At 34.8% G+C, this 15,360-nt stretch overlaps 1 protein-coding gene across 2 annotated transcripts in view; it reads left to right on the forward strand.

Moving 5' to 3' along the window:
- Positions 1 to 1,668: 1,668 nt before the first annotated feature.
- The window catches only part of slc6a8 (solute carrier family 6 member 8), an 85,368-nt gene continuing 71,676 nt past the window's right edge, over positions 1,669 to 15,360 (forward strand). The window contains exons 1-2 of one of the 2 annotated variants that reach the window (XM_030138059.1): positions 1,669 to 2,618; positions 2,672 to 3,084. In XM_030138059.1, coding sequence (XP_029993919.1) covers positions 2,742 to 3,084 — 343 coding nt within the window. In that variant the 5' untranslated portion in view covers positions 1,669 to 2,618; positions 2,672 to 2,741. Of the gene's footprint in view, positions 3,085 to 15,360 lie in introns of both variants that reach the window. The other variant, XM_030138057.1, reaches the window with a different exon arrangement.

Consider the following 15,360-nt stretch of genomic DNA (forward strand, 5'->3'; position numbering starts at 1 on the left):
GTCTTGTCTTGGTCTCTACGCTCAAAAGTCTTGGTCTTGTCTTGGTCTGTACCCTTAAAAGTCTTGGTCTTGTCTTGGTCTGTACCCTTAAAAGTCTTGTGCCACGTTACCACTACGTGGTACCGGCTCAGCTTGACTCAACTCGACTTGGCCTTTTTGTGTTTCCATTACGAAAAAGGACCTGGAATCTGGTATGCAGTACTAGTTTTTTGGTATCACCTCCGCTGAGGTTCCAAGACTGGGGAACAGACACTAAAACGTTTATTTTGTTGACTGTTTTGTTCATTTTGTTGTTTTTTTCCCTTCATTTTGTCCATTAGTTTGTCCTTTGTGTTGATATTTATTGTATTTTGTTCATTTCTGTTTATTATGTTGATTATTTTATGGATTATTCTTTTAAAATATTTGTTCTTTTTTCCATTTAGTTGATTATTTTGTTCATTTTGTTGACTTTTGTTCATTTTGTTGTTTTTCCCCTTCCTTTTGTTCATTATTTTCTTCTCTTTGTTGATATTTTTTGTATTTTGTTCATTTCTGTTAATTATGTTGTTTATTTTCTAGATTATCCTTTTAAAATATTTCCTCTTTTTTCCATTTAGTTGATTATTTTGTTCATTTTGTTGTTTTTTTCTTCATTTTGTCCATTGGTTTGTTCTTTGTGTTGATATTTTTTTGTATTTTGTTCATTTCTGTTCATTATGTTGATTATTTTATAGATTATTCTTTTAAAATATTTCCTCTTTTTCCATTTAGTTGATTATTTTGTTTATTTTGTTGATTTTTTTGTTCTTTTTTTTTTGTTTTTTCCCTTCATTTTGTCCATTGGTTTGTACTTTGTGTTGATATTTTTTGTATTTTGTTCATTCCTGTTTATTATGATGATTATTTTATAGATTATCCTTTTAAAATATTTGCTCTTTTTTCCATTTAGTTGATTATTTTGTTCATTTAGTTCATTTAGTTGTTTTTTTCTTCATTTTGTTCGTTATTTTGTTCTTTTTGGGGTTTTTTTGTATTTTGTTCATTTCTGTTCATTTTGTTGATTATTTTATAGATTATTTTAAAAAAATATTTACTCTTTTTCCATTTAGTTGATTATTTAGTTGATTATTTTGTTCTTTTTTTTTTGTTGTTTTTTTCCCTTCATTTTGTCCATTGGTTTGTACTTTGTGTTGATATTTTTTGTATTTTGTTCATTTCTGTTGATTATGTTGATTATTTTATAGATTATCCTTTTAAAATATTTGCTCTTTTTCCATTTAGTTGATTATTTTGTTCATTTTGTTCATTTAGTTGTTTTTATCTTGATTTTGTTCACTGTTTTGTTCTTTTTGTTGTTGTTTTTTTGTATTTTGTTCATTTCTGTTGATTATGTTGATTATTTTATAGATTATTCTTTTAAAATATATATATTTTTTCCATTTAGTTGATTATTTTGTTAATTTTATAGATTATTTTGTTCATTTGTGTTCAGTTATGTTTGTGGTGGGAGTGGGACTGGGGGCTTCCCTCTACATCAGATCGAGGAGATGATGATGATGATGAAGGAGGAGGAGGATGATCCCGTTGACGCTAAGAGAGAGAGAGAGAGAGAGAGAGAGAGAGAGAGAGAGTGGGCGTGGTCGTATGCGTGACGTCAGCAGGAGCAGCCGCTAGTCCTTTTAAAGCCTCCGGACGGACAGACGGACAGACAGACCGCGGAGGAGTTTAAATACCGGAGAGTGTCTGAACCGGGACATTTGACAGAAGAAGCCTCGTACCGTTCGCTCCGTCCTGTCCTCCTCCTCCTCCTCTGTGTCCTCCTGCTGCTCCTCGGATGGAGCCCTGGTTCTAATTCCTCCACAGCCCCCTCGCGCAGAGTCGCCCCCCGCGCCGCCGGCTCTGACGCCTGAGCCGCGCCGCCCGGTGACCGGCCCGTCCCCGCCGTCCGCTCCGTCTTCCAGCAGGCCGCCGTCTCCTCCGTGACTCTCTGTTCCCATGCGATTCTTCAGACTCACATTCAAGTGTTTCGTGGATTGTTTTTGAAGGTCGCTGTCCGATATTCGGTGTAAATCCCTTTATTTTTATTTTCATTATTTTCCTCTCTCTATTTTTTTTAAAACAAATCTCCTGATTATAATTAGACTTTTTTTTTTTTTTTTTTTTTTTTTTTAATATTAACCTCCTGTTTCTAATTCGTGGATTAAATTGGAGTGGTTGAATGAACCCTTGTGGCTGATGTGATCCCGGATTGAAAATAATCCTCCTATTATTTGTTCTTGGATCTGAAGGAAAAAGGACAGGACAGATCTGCTGTTTCTGACTCATCTGTTCATGAGGATCTGAGGAGGTGAACAGGTGAGGAACACACTCCTATTTAGGACTAAAACCAGGACTTAAAACCTGCTGAATTAAAGGGAACCGTGTCTGCTTTTTCAGACCAGGGTCTGGACTTTCAGAGCAGGTGAAAAGAAGCAGAGAACTGAGTCCGAGCAAAAGGCAAAGACACTCAAGTGAAAGAGAAAGAGGTAGAAAACTGAGAAGCAGAGCTGAGGCTGAGTCACTGACTGGAGCAGGATTAAAGGCACGCAAAGGCGGACACTTGGTGGGACTGTGGACCCCCGTTGACTGGTTCCTCAAGGGTACCTACTGGTTCCTCATTGGTTTTTGCTGGTTTCTGATTGGTTCTTCGCTGGTTCCTGCTGGTTCCTCCTGGTTCTTCACTGGTTCCTGACTGGTTCCTGACTGGTTCTCATCTCGTCATGGAGAAGCAGGCTCTCCCCGCCTCCTCCTGCTCCCTGGTCATGCTGGAGGAGACCAAGAAGAACCACCACCTCCTCATGTCCAACGGCGCCGGGTTCTCCTCCGCGGCCACCAACGGCAGCCTGATGGGGTCCAACGGCGCCGGAGGAGGCGCTGGCGGTGCCAGCCTGGTCGTCGGCGGAACCTGCGCCGGCCCGGACAAGAAAGGGGGCGTGGTTACGGCGATTCCAGAGCGTGAGACGTGGACGCGGCAGATGGACTTCATCATGTCGTGCGTGGGCTTCGCGGTCGGACTCGGGAACGTGTGGAGGTTCCCCTACCTGTGCTACAAGAATGGAGGAGGTGAGGGGAAAAAAAAGCCAAAACACAAGCACACACCTGTCAGAGGCAGGGAGAAGCCCCACCCCTTTTAGAGTGAAACTCCACCCCCTGCAGTGTCCACATGTGCATGTTATAACTAGTAAATGGTAAAATAGGAAAAAAACACATGCATTACACAAGATTAAACAGAAGTTTATGTAACTGTATATATGAAAAATGTGCAAAATTCTCCACTTTTTGTCAAGTGTTTGCCACGTTCTGGTTGTAAATAAGAATTTAATACCATAAATAACTCTTTTACATCACTTTATCTTATCAAAAAAGCTCTGAGATCGCAATAATTTTTAATTATTTCACTCTTTAAATGAGCAAAATAAGCATTAATTAGGAAATGGGAGAGTTGTTGTCAGTCATTTACATCTTGTTTTATCATATACATAATTTTTGCCTCATCAAAAACCATAAATAATCATGTTTTACATCATTTTATCTTGTCGAATAAGAACTGATAGCATTAATTTTCCTCATTTTGCTCCTTTAATAATCACTAAATCGTAACATTTTCATCTTGTTGCATGTTTTTCATCATTTTCATCTCATGTTTTTCACACATTTTTCTGTAAAACCACCAGTTTCTGCAACTTCCACCTTTAAAATTCACCCTTTAACCTTGAAAACACAATATAATGATAATTACCGATACAGACGGAACATTTTAATCATTTAACACACGTCCGTAAAACCACATGATGTTTTTTTTTAACAGTAGATGCACATTCTGTCTGCAGTATCTGGTTTTACTGAGGTTCACAGTTGTCCATAACCGTCTCTTATGTCATGTGACGTCCTTTCAGCCAATCATATTTGCTGACCATGAACGTGTGACCAGTAATAAACTTAACAGACTGTGAAACCTCAGTGTGTCGGTGCAGATGGATGTGTTTTTGCTGTTGTTATCAGTCTTAAGTCTAGAGTTTAGAGTTGCGTTGCGTTCGCTGTGTGACCTTCATGGACTGTAAAAGCGATAACTGGACTGTGAGCGTTTTTATTCAATTTTAACTCGTTTCCTCCTCTGAGATAAAACAGGAAACTATCAGTCATGATATGAGTAGATTTATAGACTCTCCTTCCATTTTTTCATCTTTTTTGCTCTTTTTTTTTCATCTCTGTCCTGCATCAGCACCACCTTTCATCCCTCAGTTTATTATTAAATCCCACGATCAAACACGAACCTATACATTTTTCTTCCTCATCTCTTCACTCTCATCCCGTATCTGCGTTTTTTTTCTTCATCTCATCTAAACCATTGCATCCTCTGACTTTTGACATTTTTCTTTTGTCACTAATACATTTCTGACTTGTATCTTCACTATATGGACAAAAGTATTGGGACACGTTGAATTCAGATGTTTCTTTTCTAACAGCGGTCTGGGATACAAAACCATAATGACAAATGTCGTAATATAAAGTTTTATTTTGGGATAAATATCATTGCATTGGTTTGTTAGATTTAAATTGTGATTCTTTTGCCTCAGAGATGGTTTTTACTTAATTTCTCTCAACACTGATTTTTTTTTTTTTTTTTTACCCATGATTATGATTTAAAATGTTCTACTTCGCAAATATTTTTCTAAAATGTTTTTCTACTTTCTTCACATCTCACATAGGAAGAAAGATCTCCCGTTAAACTTTAAGGAAATGTTGATATTTATAAACTATGTCGACAAAAGTATTGGGACACATCATGTCTACAGCTGTAAGATGTCCTGTTCACGCTGATTTGAGATAAAAACATCCATATTTCCTTAAAGTTTAACGGGAGATTTTTCTTCCTCAGTGAGATGTGAAGAAAGTAGATGGTTAGTTGTGGTAGAAAATTGTTATTTACAGTTGGAGCATGAAAAATATTTTAGAAATTTAGAGGTAGAACATTTAAAATCATTGCCATGGAAAAAAACAAAACAAAAAACAAAATCAGCGTTGAGAGAAATGAAGTAAAATCCATCTCTGAGGCATTATGGAAGCAAATATAACAATTTAAACTAAACTAATTAATGCAATGATATTTATCCCAATATAAAACTATACTATAACATTAGTCATTATTGTTTTGTATCCCAGACCCCTGTTAGAAAAGAAACACCTGAATTCAACGTGTCCACATACTTTTGTCCATATACTGTACTTCCCTTTAACCTCCGTCACCTCTTTATCATTATATAACGCAGGTCTGGGTTGAATTTTCACCCATTTCCCATCTATTTATTTATTTTTTTTAATATCTATGTAAGCAGATATGCTATACATCTGTTTTCCATTCACCAGCTTCATCTTATGTTATGTTTCGTTTCCAAGTCAAACCTTTGAAATGTAAACAGTCAAACTTACAGGAAAAACCAGCTGTAGAAGTTTTACATTTTTCCACTTGGATCAGAAATCTATTCACCCTTGGTTTGCATTTTCACTATTTTCTTAAAATAATCATTAGCAAATAAGAATAAAGTTAGTTCTTGTCATGTTAAATTTGCTCCATGTGAAAAATACCTTTACCTTCTTCCTCACTGAAGCCTTTATAGTGTCAATTGAATGCAATAAAATGCATTTTTAGTCAGTTAAAATACCTATACTAATATGTTTTTAAGGTGATGCCTCAAACCAATTAAGTATATTGAATAAAGTCAATTAAATTCATCGATTAAATGCCTATTTTTACTTAAATCTGTAAGTCGATACCAAAGGGAGTATATTATAGCTATGGATTAATGCAGATTTGGAGATAAGTTTAATTTTTAGAGGCTGCAGCTCCAAAAATTTGCTTTAATACATGAAAATCCAGTTCTTTTAAAGTAATGATGTGTTTTGTCTTTGTTTTATCCAAACATTGAAGTAAAATGCAAAAACATTCAGCATATATGACAAAGAGCCATAAAATTTTCAGAATTAGGCAAAAATACTGCACTTTTACCAGAAAAATCACATCATATTAAACTACTTGTGTGTTTAATTGTCTTTTTCACCCAAACACTGAAGCAAAACGCAGAAAGTTTTATTTTCTACTTGTATATGGAAAATGAAAATGTCTAATTTTTAGTTTTCAGATGCTGCGGCTGCAAAAAAATACAATACAGTACATTTTCTTATAATTTTTTTGTCTATAAAACATATGAGTACATGAGTTTTTAAAGTGATGCCTCAGACCAATATATTGAGTAAAGTGGATAAAATGAGCCTATTGTCACTTAAATCTGGGTGATAATTAGAGTTTTTTTCCTGATTTAATGACTGAAATTTTCCCTGTAACTCAGCAGGACAGGTATTGTCATGTTTATTAGTTGTCGACAGGTGGCTGAGCTACGATGTTGTCGGCTTGTCCGACGGCACTTGGGCAACATTTTTCGGGACATTTCCTCATTAAGTCGACTCCGTTTTATCCACCTCGGTGTCATTGTAGTTTGACCCCTGACCCCAAACGCCATCAAACTTCTTTTTCAGAATCAGTAAAAGTCTCAGTTTTGCAGTTACTTCCACCATTGGCTTCAGAAAAGACAATATGTTTAATAATAATCCTGTTGTCACTGTGGAATTGACACATTCTGCAGTGACGTGTCTGTTTTCAACACCTGAAGCTGACAACGTGGACCATGTGGAGCCTTAAAGTAGAAAAAAAACATAGTAGGAGGTGTTTATAGTGGATGTGTATTTATGTATTTAGTATTTTTATCTTTCTTACACATGGATAAACCATATTCAAAAACAGATATAAGCATTTTATAAGTTTCAGACACTGTTACGGACAAATAAATCACATTTATACAAAAGAATCAACACTGCCGAGACTAAATTCCAGTTTTTACTCTACATCGGGGGGTCAAACTCATTTTAGTTCAGCCCAATTAGATCTGAAGTGAGTCAGATCAGTAAAATAATAACATTGAAATAAGTAGAATTACATAATGAAAGTACAAAGATTCCTTAAATATGCGACTAAAATGAACAACCTGAAATGTCTTAAGAAAAACAAGTGCAATTTTAACAATATTCTGCCTCAGTTTATTATTTATACATGTACATTACAACTTACAGATCGCAGTGGATCTACAAATACGCAAAACATTTAATAACAGGCAGAATATAATTAAAATTACACGTCTCTTAAGATACTTGAGGTTGTTCATATTTGTTCAGGTTATTCACATTTTTTGTAAAAGGATAGTTTGTAAATGTAAACATTATTATGGAATTTGACTTTTTACACTAAAACAGAGAAACATTTGTAGTTGTCATTATTTCTAGGCAATTTAATAGTATTTTACTGGTTTGATCCACTTTACATCGTATCGGTCTGTACGTGCAACCTGAACTAGAATGATTTGAACCCATAAAGACCCAGTTCTACTTTTTTGGCAGTTCCAAATGAATTTTTCTCTATTTCTAGAAAGTGCTTTGCAGTAGGCAAAAGTTAGTTTTTAAGAGGCTGCAGCTGCAAAGATTTAGAATTTTACTAGAAAAAACAAAACCGTTCACACAAAAAATGTTAAAATTTGTTTTTTTAATCAAATAGTAATGCGAGAAGCAAAAATATTTATCTTATTTTTTCAGTTTTTAGAGGCTCCAGCTGGAAAAATGTACCTTTTGCACTTGGAAAAGCCCTTCTGTTAAACCAGTGATGCACTGAATTGTCTTTTATTTAAATGTTGAAATAAAATGCAAAAACATTCATCATACACTCCAAGCAAATACAACTAATTTCCAGTTTTAAGAGGCTGCAGCTGCAAGACTGGAATTTTTACTAGAAAAATCAATACTGTTAAACCAGTGATTTGTTGAACTATATTTTTTAACACGCTGAAACAAAATGCAAAAGCGTTCAATGAAAACATGTCATTTTTAGTTTTTAACAGGCTGCAGCTGCAAAGATTTAGCATTTTACTACAAAAAACAGAACTATTAATCCAAAATTTGCTAAAATTTCTTTTTTTAATCAATCTTTAACGCGAGATGCAAAAATATTCATCTTATTTTTTCAGTTTTTAGAGGCTCCAGCTGGAAAAATGTACCTGTTGCACTTGAAAAACCACTTGTGTTAAACCAGCGATGTGTTTAATTGTCTTTTTTTATTTAAGTATTGAAATAAAATGCAAAAACATGCATCATACACTCCAAACAGAAACATCTAATTGTCAGTTTTAAGAGGCTGCAGCTGCAAAACTGTGGTGTTTTTACTAAAAAAAGAAAAAAAAATCAATACTATTAATCCAATGATTTGTTGAACTGTATTTTTTATTCAGACACTGAAGCAAAATGCAAAAGGGTTCACTGAAAACATGTAATTTTTAATTTTTAAGAAGCTGCAGCTGCAAAGATTTAGCATTTTACTACAAAAAAACAAAAATGTTAACACAAAAATATGTAGAATTTTTTTTTTTTTTTTTTTTTTTTTAATCAAACATGCAAAAATATCCATCTTATTTTTTTTTGGTTTTAAGAGGCTCCAGCTTCTTCTTCTTCTTCTTTTTCTTGTTTTTGCTTGATTTTGATGGAATGGTGTGTCCTTTTAGCCCCAAAAAACACTTTATTCTCACAGGACTTAACTAAAGGTCAAGTTGTAGCTGCTATCATAACAGTATCTACAAAAACACACATACAGGTTGTAGATTTTAACAAAAAACTGAAACAAATCCACCCACTGATGTGCATTGTCTTTAGGTGAACCCTGACATTTTTATGAGTGAATAAAAATAGCAGAAGTCATTCTATTCACTCTGTAATATCTGACAGGAAACAGATATAAAATGACAGGAAGACGATTGTCACTGTTTTTTTTTCTTTTCATTCAGCTCAAATTCTGCATCTAATTCTAAAGAAGAACTCTCATGGCAAGATTATTAGTACGTTTAGGAAAAATTAACAGTTATTTCCCAGAAAATAGGCTATCCTTGTTCTTAAATTTCCTTTTTTGCTGCTGTTTTTATCGCTTTGTCCCATCGTAACCTCATTTTTGTCAAATGAGCTCAGGATGGATCTTCTATTGTTAATGAGTTTCCTCAATAGAAACACTCACATGTGAATATTTAACGCTGTCAATGAGTTTCCTCTAACTCAGGCCTGTTTCTGTGGCGGTTGTGGGTCGTTGTGTTTGATCCGGACCCGGTCTGGACCCGGTGTTTAGGATCAGGTGTCGCTTCATTTGCCTGTGTGAAAGCAGCAGAATGTCCCTTTAAGTCGGTCGTTGTCGGCGATTTGTGGTCCTCAGGTGTGTGTCAGGGGCAGGTGTTGTGTTTGCTGAGCGCTGGACTTTATTTAGTTCAGTTTGGAGGCAGCTGTGGTGCCTTCGGGTGCAGCTCGGACATTACAACTCCAAGTTTTCTATTGTCAATGTCTGTCTTTGAAAAGGAAACGTAGAGTCGCCAACCTAAAATGTCCAGTTGATATTTTTATTTTCATCAAATATCAGTAATTTCATTCTTCTAGTTGAAAAAATAGTTATGCGACAAAGTAAAACATACAATTTTCAGTTTTAAGAGGCTGCAGCTGCAAAGTTTTTGCATTTTTACCTGCAAAAGCAATACCGTTAACGCAAATATATGTTAATTGTCTTTTTTACTCAAACTGTGAAGTGAGATGCAAAAATTTTCACGTTATTTTTTTCAGTTTTTCGAGGCTCCAGCTGGAAAAATGTACCTGTTGCACTTGAAAAACCAATTTGGTTAAAACAGTGGTGTGTTTAATTGTGTTTTTAATGAAATTTTGAAAACATTCATCATGCACTCCACAGAAAAACATCTAAATTTCAGTTTTTAGAGGTTGCAGCTGCAAAAAATTTGACTTTTACTTGAAAAATGACAAAACCCCGCACTAAAAAGACATAAACTCATGTTCAATCAACTACTTGATAAATGAAACATGAGTAAAGTGTTTTGTTAGCTAAATATCTCAGTTTTAACATGTTTTCTGTCGTTTTTATAGTACTTAATTGTTTTTTTTTTCCCCCTATATTTCAGCTTCACTGAGTAATAATGTAACACCACATACAAATTCTGTAACATTTTATATATCTTTATGCCCATTTTTGACGAATTGTGCTAAAACGGATTAATTTACAAGTGATATCTAATTTAATTCTAACTTAGCCTCTTGTACAACAGAGAAAAGCATCAAATTTTCAGTTTCAAGAGGCTGTGGCTGGTAAAATGTGGAATTTTTACCTGGAAAAACTATTAAACCTATACTATTAAGCCTTAAAAATCTGTTCACATTAAACTAAATCTACTTTAAATAGTTATATGAATGCAGTAACAGAGTTTTATTTACATTTTGCCTTTTCTCGACTAAATAAAACTTGCAGGTGACGAATTGAATCCTTGTTTAACATTTCGACAAATGGTAAAAATGCTCATCTTTATACTCATATGACAAATAAAAGCATCTTGATTTCAGTTTTAACAGACGTTGGCTGCAAATATTTAGCATTTATACTTGGAAAACACGTGTTTGATTTTCTTATTTCATTTATAAAGTGAAGCGAATTGTGCAGAAATCATCTTTTTACTCAGATATGACAGAGAAAAGTATCTGATTTTCAATTTCAAGAGGCTTTGGCTGCAAATAATTAGACATTTTTCCTTGAAAAACCACAAACCACTTATAATGACCCAATAAATCTCTGTTTTATAAACTAACTGATAAAAGCTTACAGCTCTAAAGCATTTAACAAGGGTTTGAGAGTAGAATAATTCAGTTTTTTCCATTAATTTTGAATAATATTTGGTAGATAGTGACTCTGAATCTAAATGTACTGGTTTTTTTTCGTTAATTTGTGTAATTTTTCATGATTAATCACAGCTTTCGTCTATGTCCTATCTCTGCAAACTGGTATCTTTAGTTTGTTCCGACTGTGTTTCTAGACAAATGGGACGTTTTAAAGGTCATTTTAGACACTGGGGACAATTTTATGAGACTTCTACACAAACCGTGCATCTCTCAGCTGTAAAAAATAACGGAGCTAATGAGGGAGGACGTCCAAGCAGGAGGTTGTACATTTAGAGACAAACGGCCGTGAGCGGAGACACAAAGAAAAACATGCGTCTTTGTACCTGAAAAGGTCTCGTTCACACAGTTTCAGCCAGTTTCAGCCGGACGGAGCGAAGAAAAGAGGAAGACAAGTAGGAGGAGGAGGAGGAGGAGAAGGTCAAACTCCTGTTAAATCACTGAGCATCGGTTCAGAGAAAAGGTCCAGTTCTCACAGATCCGACTGGACTCTAAAGGTTACCACATTGTGCCGCTTCTCACCTGATTTATCGAACAGAAACAGACACCAAAACACTTTAATGGATGATTCTGACGTCTGGTTAAATTCACATCAGTCTGTCGTCACTGCGATGAATTGTCCTGAAGCGAACAGAAGGAAAAGTCTCATTCAGCTTTTATTAAAACTGAATAAACTGAAAAAAGAGCAAGAATAAGCCAAATATTCTTAAATATAATGAAACTGTCTTTTATTAGTTTATATGATTTGCACGATTTGGTTAAAATATGTTATTGCCTTATGTCTTATATTGCATTTTGAGTCTAATTAGCTGAAAATGCACAGATTGATAATCAATTTGATGTAGTTTTATCCTCTCAAATATGTAAACTTAATTTAATGTAAAGAAATGCAACAGTGTAAGAGATTTAGCTTTTTTTTTTTTACTGATGCTTTTCCTCTGAAATGTCACCAAAAACAAATTAGACCTAAAATTTTTACTGTTTTTCTGATTAAATAATTGTGATATGATTAATATTGTTTTACATAACATTGTTTTAGGCATCAATAGGCAAAAACAAGAAGACAATTAGTAAAATAATAAGAAAATGACATCAAGTGAATGAACTTGTAACAAGGACATTGATGTGAAATATGATTAAATTAAGTAAAAATAAGGTAGATGCACATTAAATGAGGGTTTTAAATAGTAGTTTTTATTAATTTAAAGTGTCAGATCTGCAGGATATTTGAGTTAAAGTTTAATTTAATTGGTTTTATTTTCATTTAAAAAAAAAAAAATTTTTATTATATCAATTTAGTTGAATTTTTATTATTTTTTATTTAATTTTCCTATTTTTATTTTATATTATATCAGTTTATTTGAATTTATTTTCTCAATTTTTATTTATTTGCCATTTTATTTGCAGTTAAGTCAGTGTTTTATTCATACTTTTGTAAATTAGACATCAACATTAGCTGTTTTATGAAGCTTCATCTTGTAATAATGTACTTCAAAGCGGTTTTTGGTCCAAGTTTATCCTAAAGTCACATAAAATATAAAACTAAAGACTTGAGAGAGTCCATTTGCTGCTGTTATTTTCACTTCTCTGTCTTTATTTATTCACACCTTCAGATACAGACGTGCAATTTATTATCTCTGCCACCGCCGCGTTAGTGGTGATTGATTATTTTTCTCTCAGCGTCTTCGTCAGGAGGAAAAACGGCCTCCATAAATAAATCGATTCTGTTCTGCATTAAAAAAATCACGTAGAAACAGATGGAAAGTACAGATGGTTTTTTACAGAAACAGATCGGACTGTGTTACGTTCAATATGTTGTCTGTTAAAAACATGTTATCGATCAAATGCTTTAGACAGGAAACATCAACCACGAGGAAGGAAATAGAAAAAGCCTGTGTGGTCGTTTAAATAAAGGTCAGTTATAATGTGTGATGACAGCGGCCGATGGGAGGTGGTCATGTGATCTGAGATGATGATGATGATGCTGATGCTGATGGATCGGTAATGGCATAAACAGAATCAAACTGCAGATATTACAACTATTACTTTGTCTAATGTATTGTTTTGAGTCAACCCTTTAACCCCTGACGTGTCTGTGCTGAGCGTTGTGAATGATTTATTTTAAATATTCATAAAAATTCAACCGTTGCCTCAATAGGGAAGATTTCAAAACGTGCTGACAGAGTAGACCTTGCTCTTTGCATAGACATCTGAGCATGCTCAGTGCGCCCCTGACTGCCTGTGGAATGGGGGGTAAAACACAGAGCGGTGAGTGAGATCGACTCGCTATAAAAATAGACAGTTTGGGCTAGTTTTTTTTTTTTTTTTTTACATAGTTTTCCTTGTTTTTTTTTGGTTTTCCTTGATTTTTATATATTTTTTTACTGTGTTTTTGCCAAGTTTTGACCATGTAACTGTTTCTTGGAGTTCAACCAGGTGCCAAAAAGCAGCTGGACTGATTTATGTTAAAAAAAAAAAAAACAGAGCCGAAAACATAAAGTACTGGGCCCAGATTCAGTGTGTTCCAGTTCACATTCATGTTCAACATCCTAAATCTTTTATTGATGTGCATTCTAGTGCCTTATTTAGTAAAAACCTGTCAACCTTCAATTCCTCTCTTTCTCTTTTCTGTTATTCCACCCTGTTTTGACCAGTGCTGCCACGATTAGTCTACGTTCTCGACCATGAAAATTAGTCGACGGCAGTTTTTTTAGTCGGCATGTCATTTTGCTATTGACCGCCTATTTATTTTTGGTCTCTCCCCCCACCCCTAACAAACTCTTGATTTTTTTTCTAAATTAGTCGTTTAGATTAGGTCGACTAATTGAAAAATTAGTCGAAAGATTAGTCGTTAGAAAATTAGTCATTAGTGGCAGTGCTAGTTTTGACCCTAAAACACACAGTAAAGCAAAACCACTGCCAGATCGTAAAAGTAGCCAGTAACCAGAAAATGTCTTAAGTTACCAACAGGACCTCATCGAGGAGGGTTGAACTCAAGACGTGGCGCAAAAAGCACCGTCACGTGTCGGTGTCTTTATGAGGAAACTCACTGACATGATCCTTTAACCCAGGGGTGTCAAACTCATTTTAGTTCAGGGGCCACATTCAGCTAAATTTGAGCTGAAATGGGCTGAACCTGTGAATTAATAACATAACAATATATAAATAATGTCAACTCTAAATTTTTCTCTATGTTTAAGAGCGAAAAAAGTAAATTTACTTTATGAAAAGGTTTACATCTACAAACTATCCTTTCAAACAGTGTGAATAACATGAACAAACTGGGGAAAAAAGTGTAATTTTCACAATATTCTGCCTCAGTTTATCATTTACACATGTGCATTAGAACTTAGAGATCACAGTGGATCTACAAATACGCAAAACATTTAATAACAGGCAGAATATTGTTAAAATTGTACTTACTTCTCTTAGGACATTTCAGGTTGTTCATATTTGTTCAGGTTATTCACATTTTTTTTGCGAAATTATACTTTGTTTTAGTGTAAATACATGAAAATATTTACATTTACAAAGAGAAAAATGTGGAGTTGTCAGTATTTATATGTTATTATGATAGTATTTTACCGATTTGACTCACTTGAGACTGAATTGGTCTGAATGTGGAACCTGAACTAAAAGGATTGTTAATATCTTCACTGTAATTTTTGCATTTCACAAATTCATCCCAGGGGCCAGACTGGACCCTTTGGTGGGCCGGATTTCCCCCCGGGCCGCATGTTTGACACCTGTGCTGTAACTTTATCTAAACTTGAGGACAACCCTGAAAACTAAAACGTGAGCACAGTGTTCTCCAAACGGCAAAATGTCACGGTGTCACAGAGATGGTTAAATACTGACATTTGTACGCATTTCTGTACAGTGTGTGTGTGTGTGTGTGTGTGTGTGAGATGAACACGACTGAGCTGCAGGTCATTTTCTAATCACTGGAGCGCAAAATGACTCTGTCTTCTGATGGGCCTGTCCTTGACGAAGAAGTGACTGCAGTAGTAACACACACACACACACACACACACACACACACACACACACACACACACTGCGGGGTAATAAATCTGAACAATGCAAGGAAGCATAGAAGGATGTGAGAGGATATGTGTTTCTAATGGGAACAACTTCGTCACTTATGAGGTTAAAGATCAGATCCTCATCGTGTGAATCGTTAAATCAGAGTTAGAGTCAGCACGAAATTAATACAAGTGGATATAATATGTAAACACAACGTGTGTGTGTGTATGTTGTGTAAAATGACAGATAACCTGATGGATAAGAATCTGCACCACTATCGCAGTGATGGAAAGTAATGGAGTTAAAGTACTTTTCCGTTTACGCCATGCATTTTAACACAAGATAAGATAAATTTACATTGATAAACAATTATAAGGATCATAATATTAAGATAAGAAGTATAAAAGAAGTATAAAAATTACAGCCCAGGGTAAAAGTCTTGGTCCAGCATTCCGTTTGTTGGTTTATTAAAGTTCTAATATCCACACATATGCATTTGTCTGT

Source organism: Sphaeramia orbicularis, chromosome 7, assembly GCF_902148855.1.
Source record: "Sphaeramia orbicularis chromosome 7, fSphaOr1.1, whole genome shotgun sequence".
Classification (NCBI taxonomy): domain Eukaryota; kingdom Metazoa; phylum Chordata; class Actinopteri; order Kurtiformes; family Apogonidae; genus Sphaeramia; species Sphaeramia orbicularis.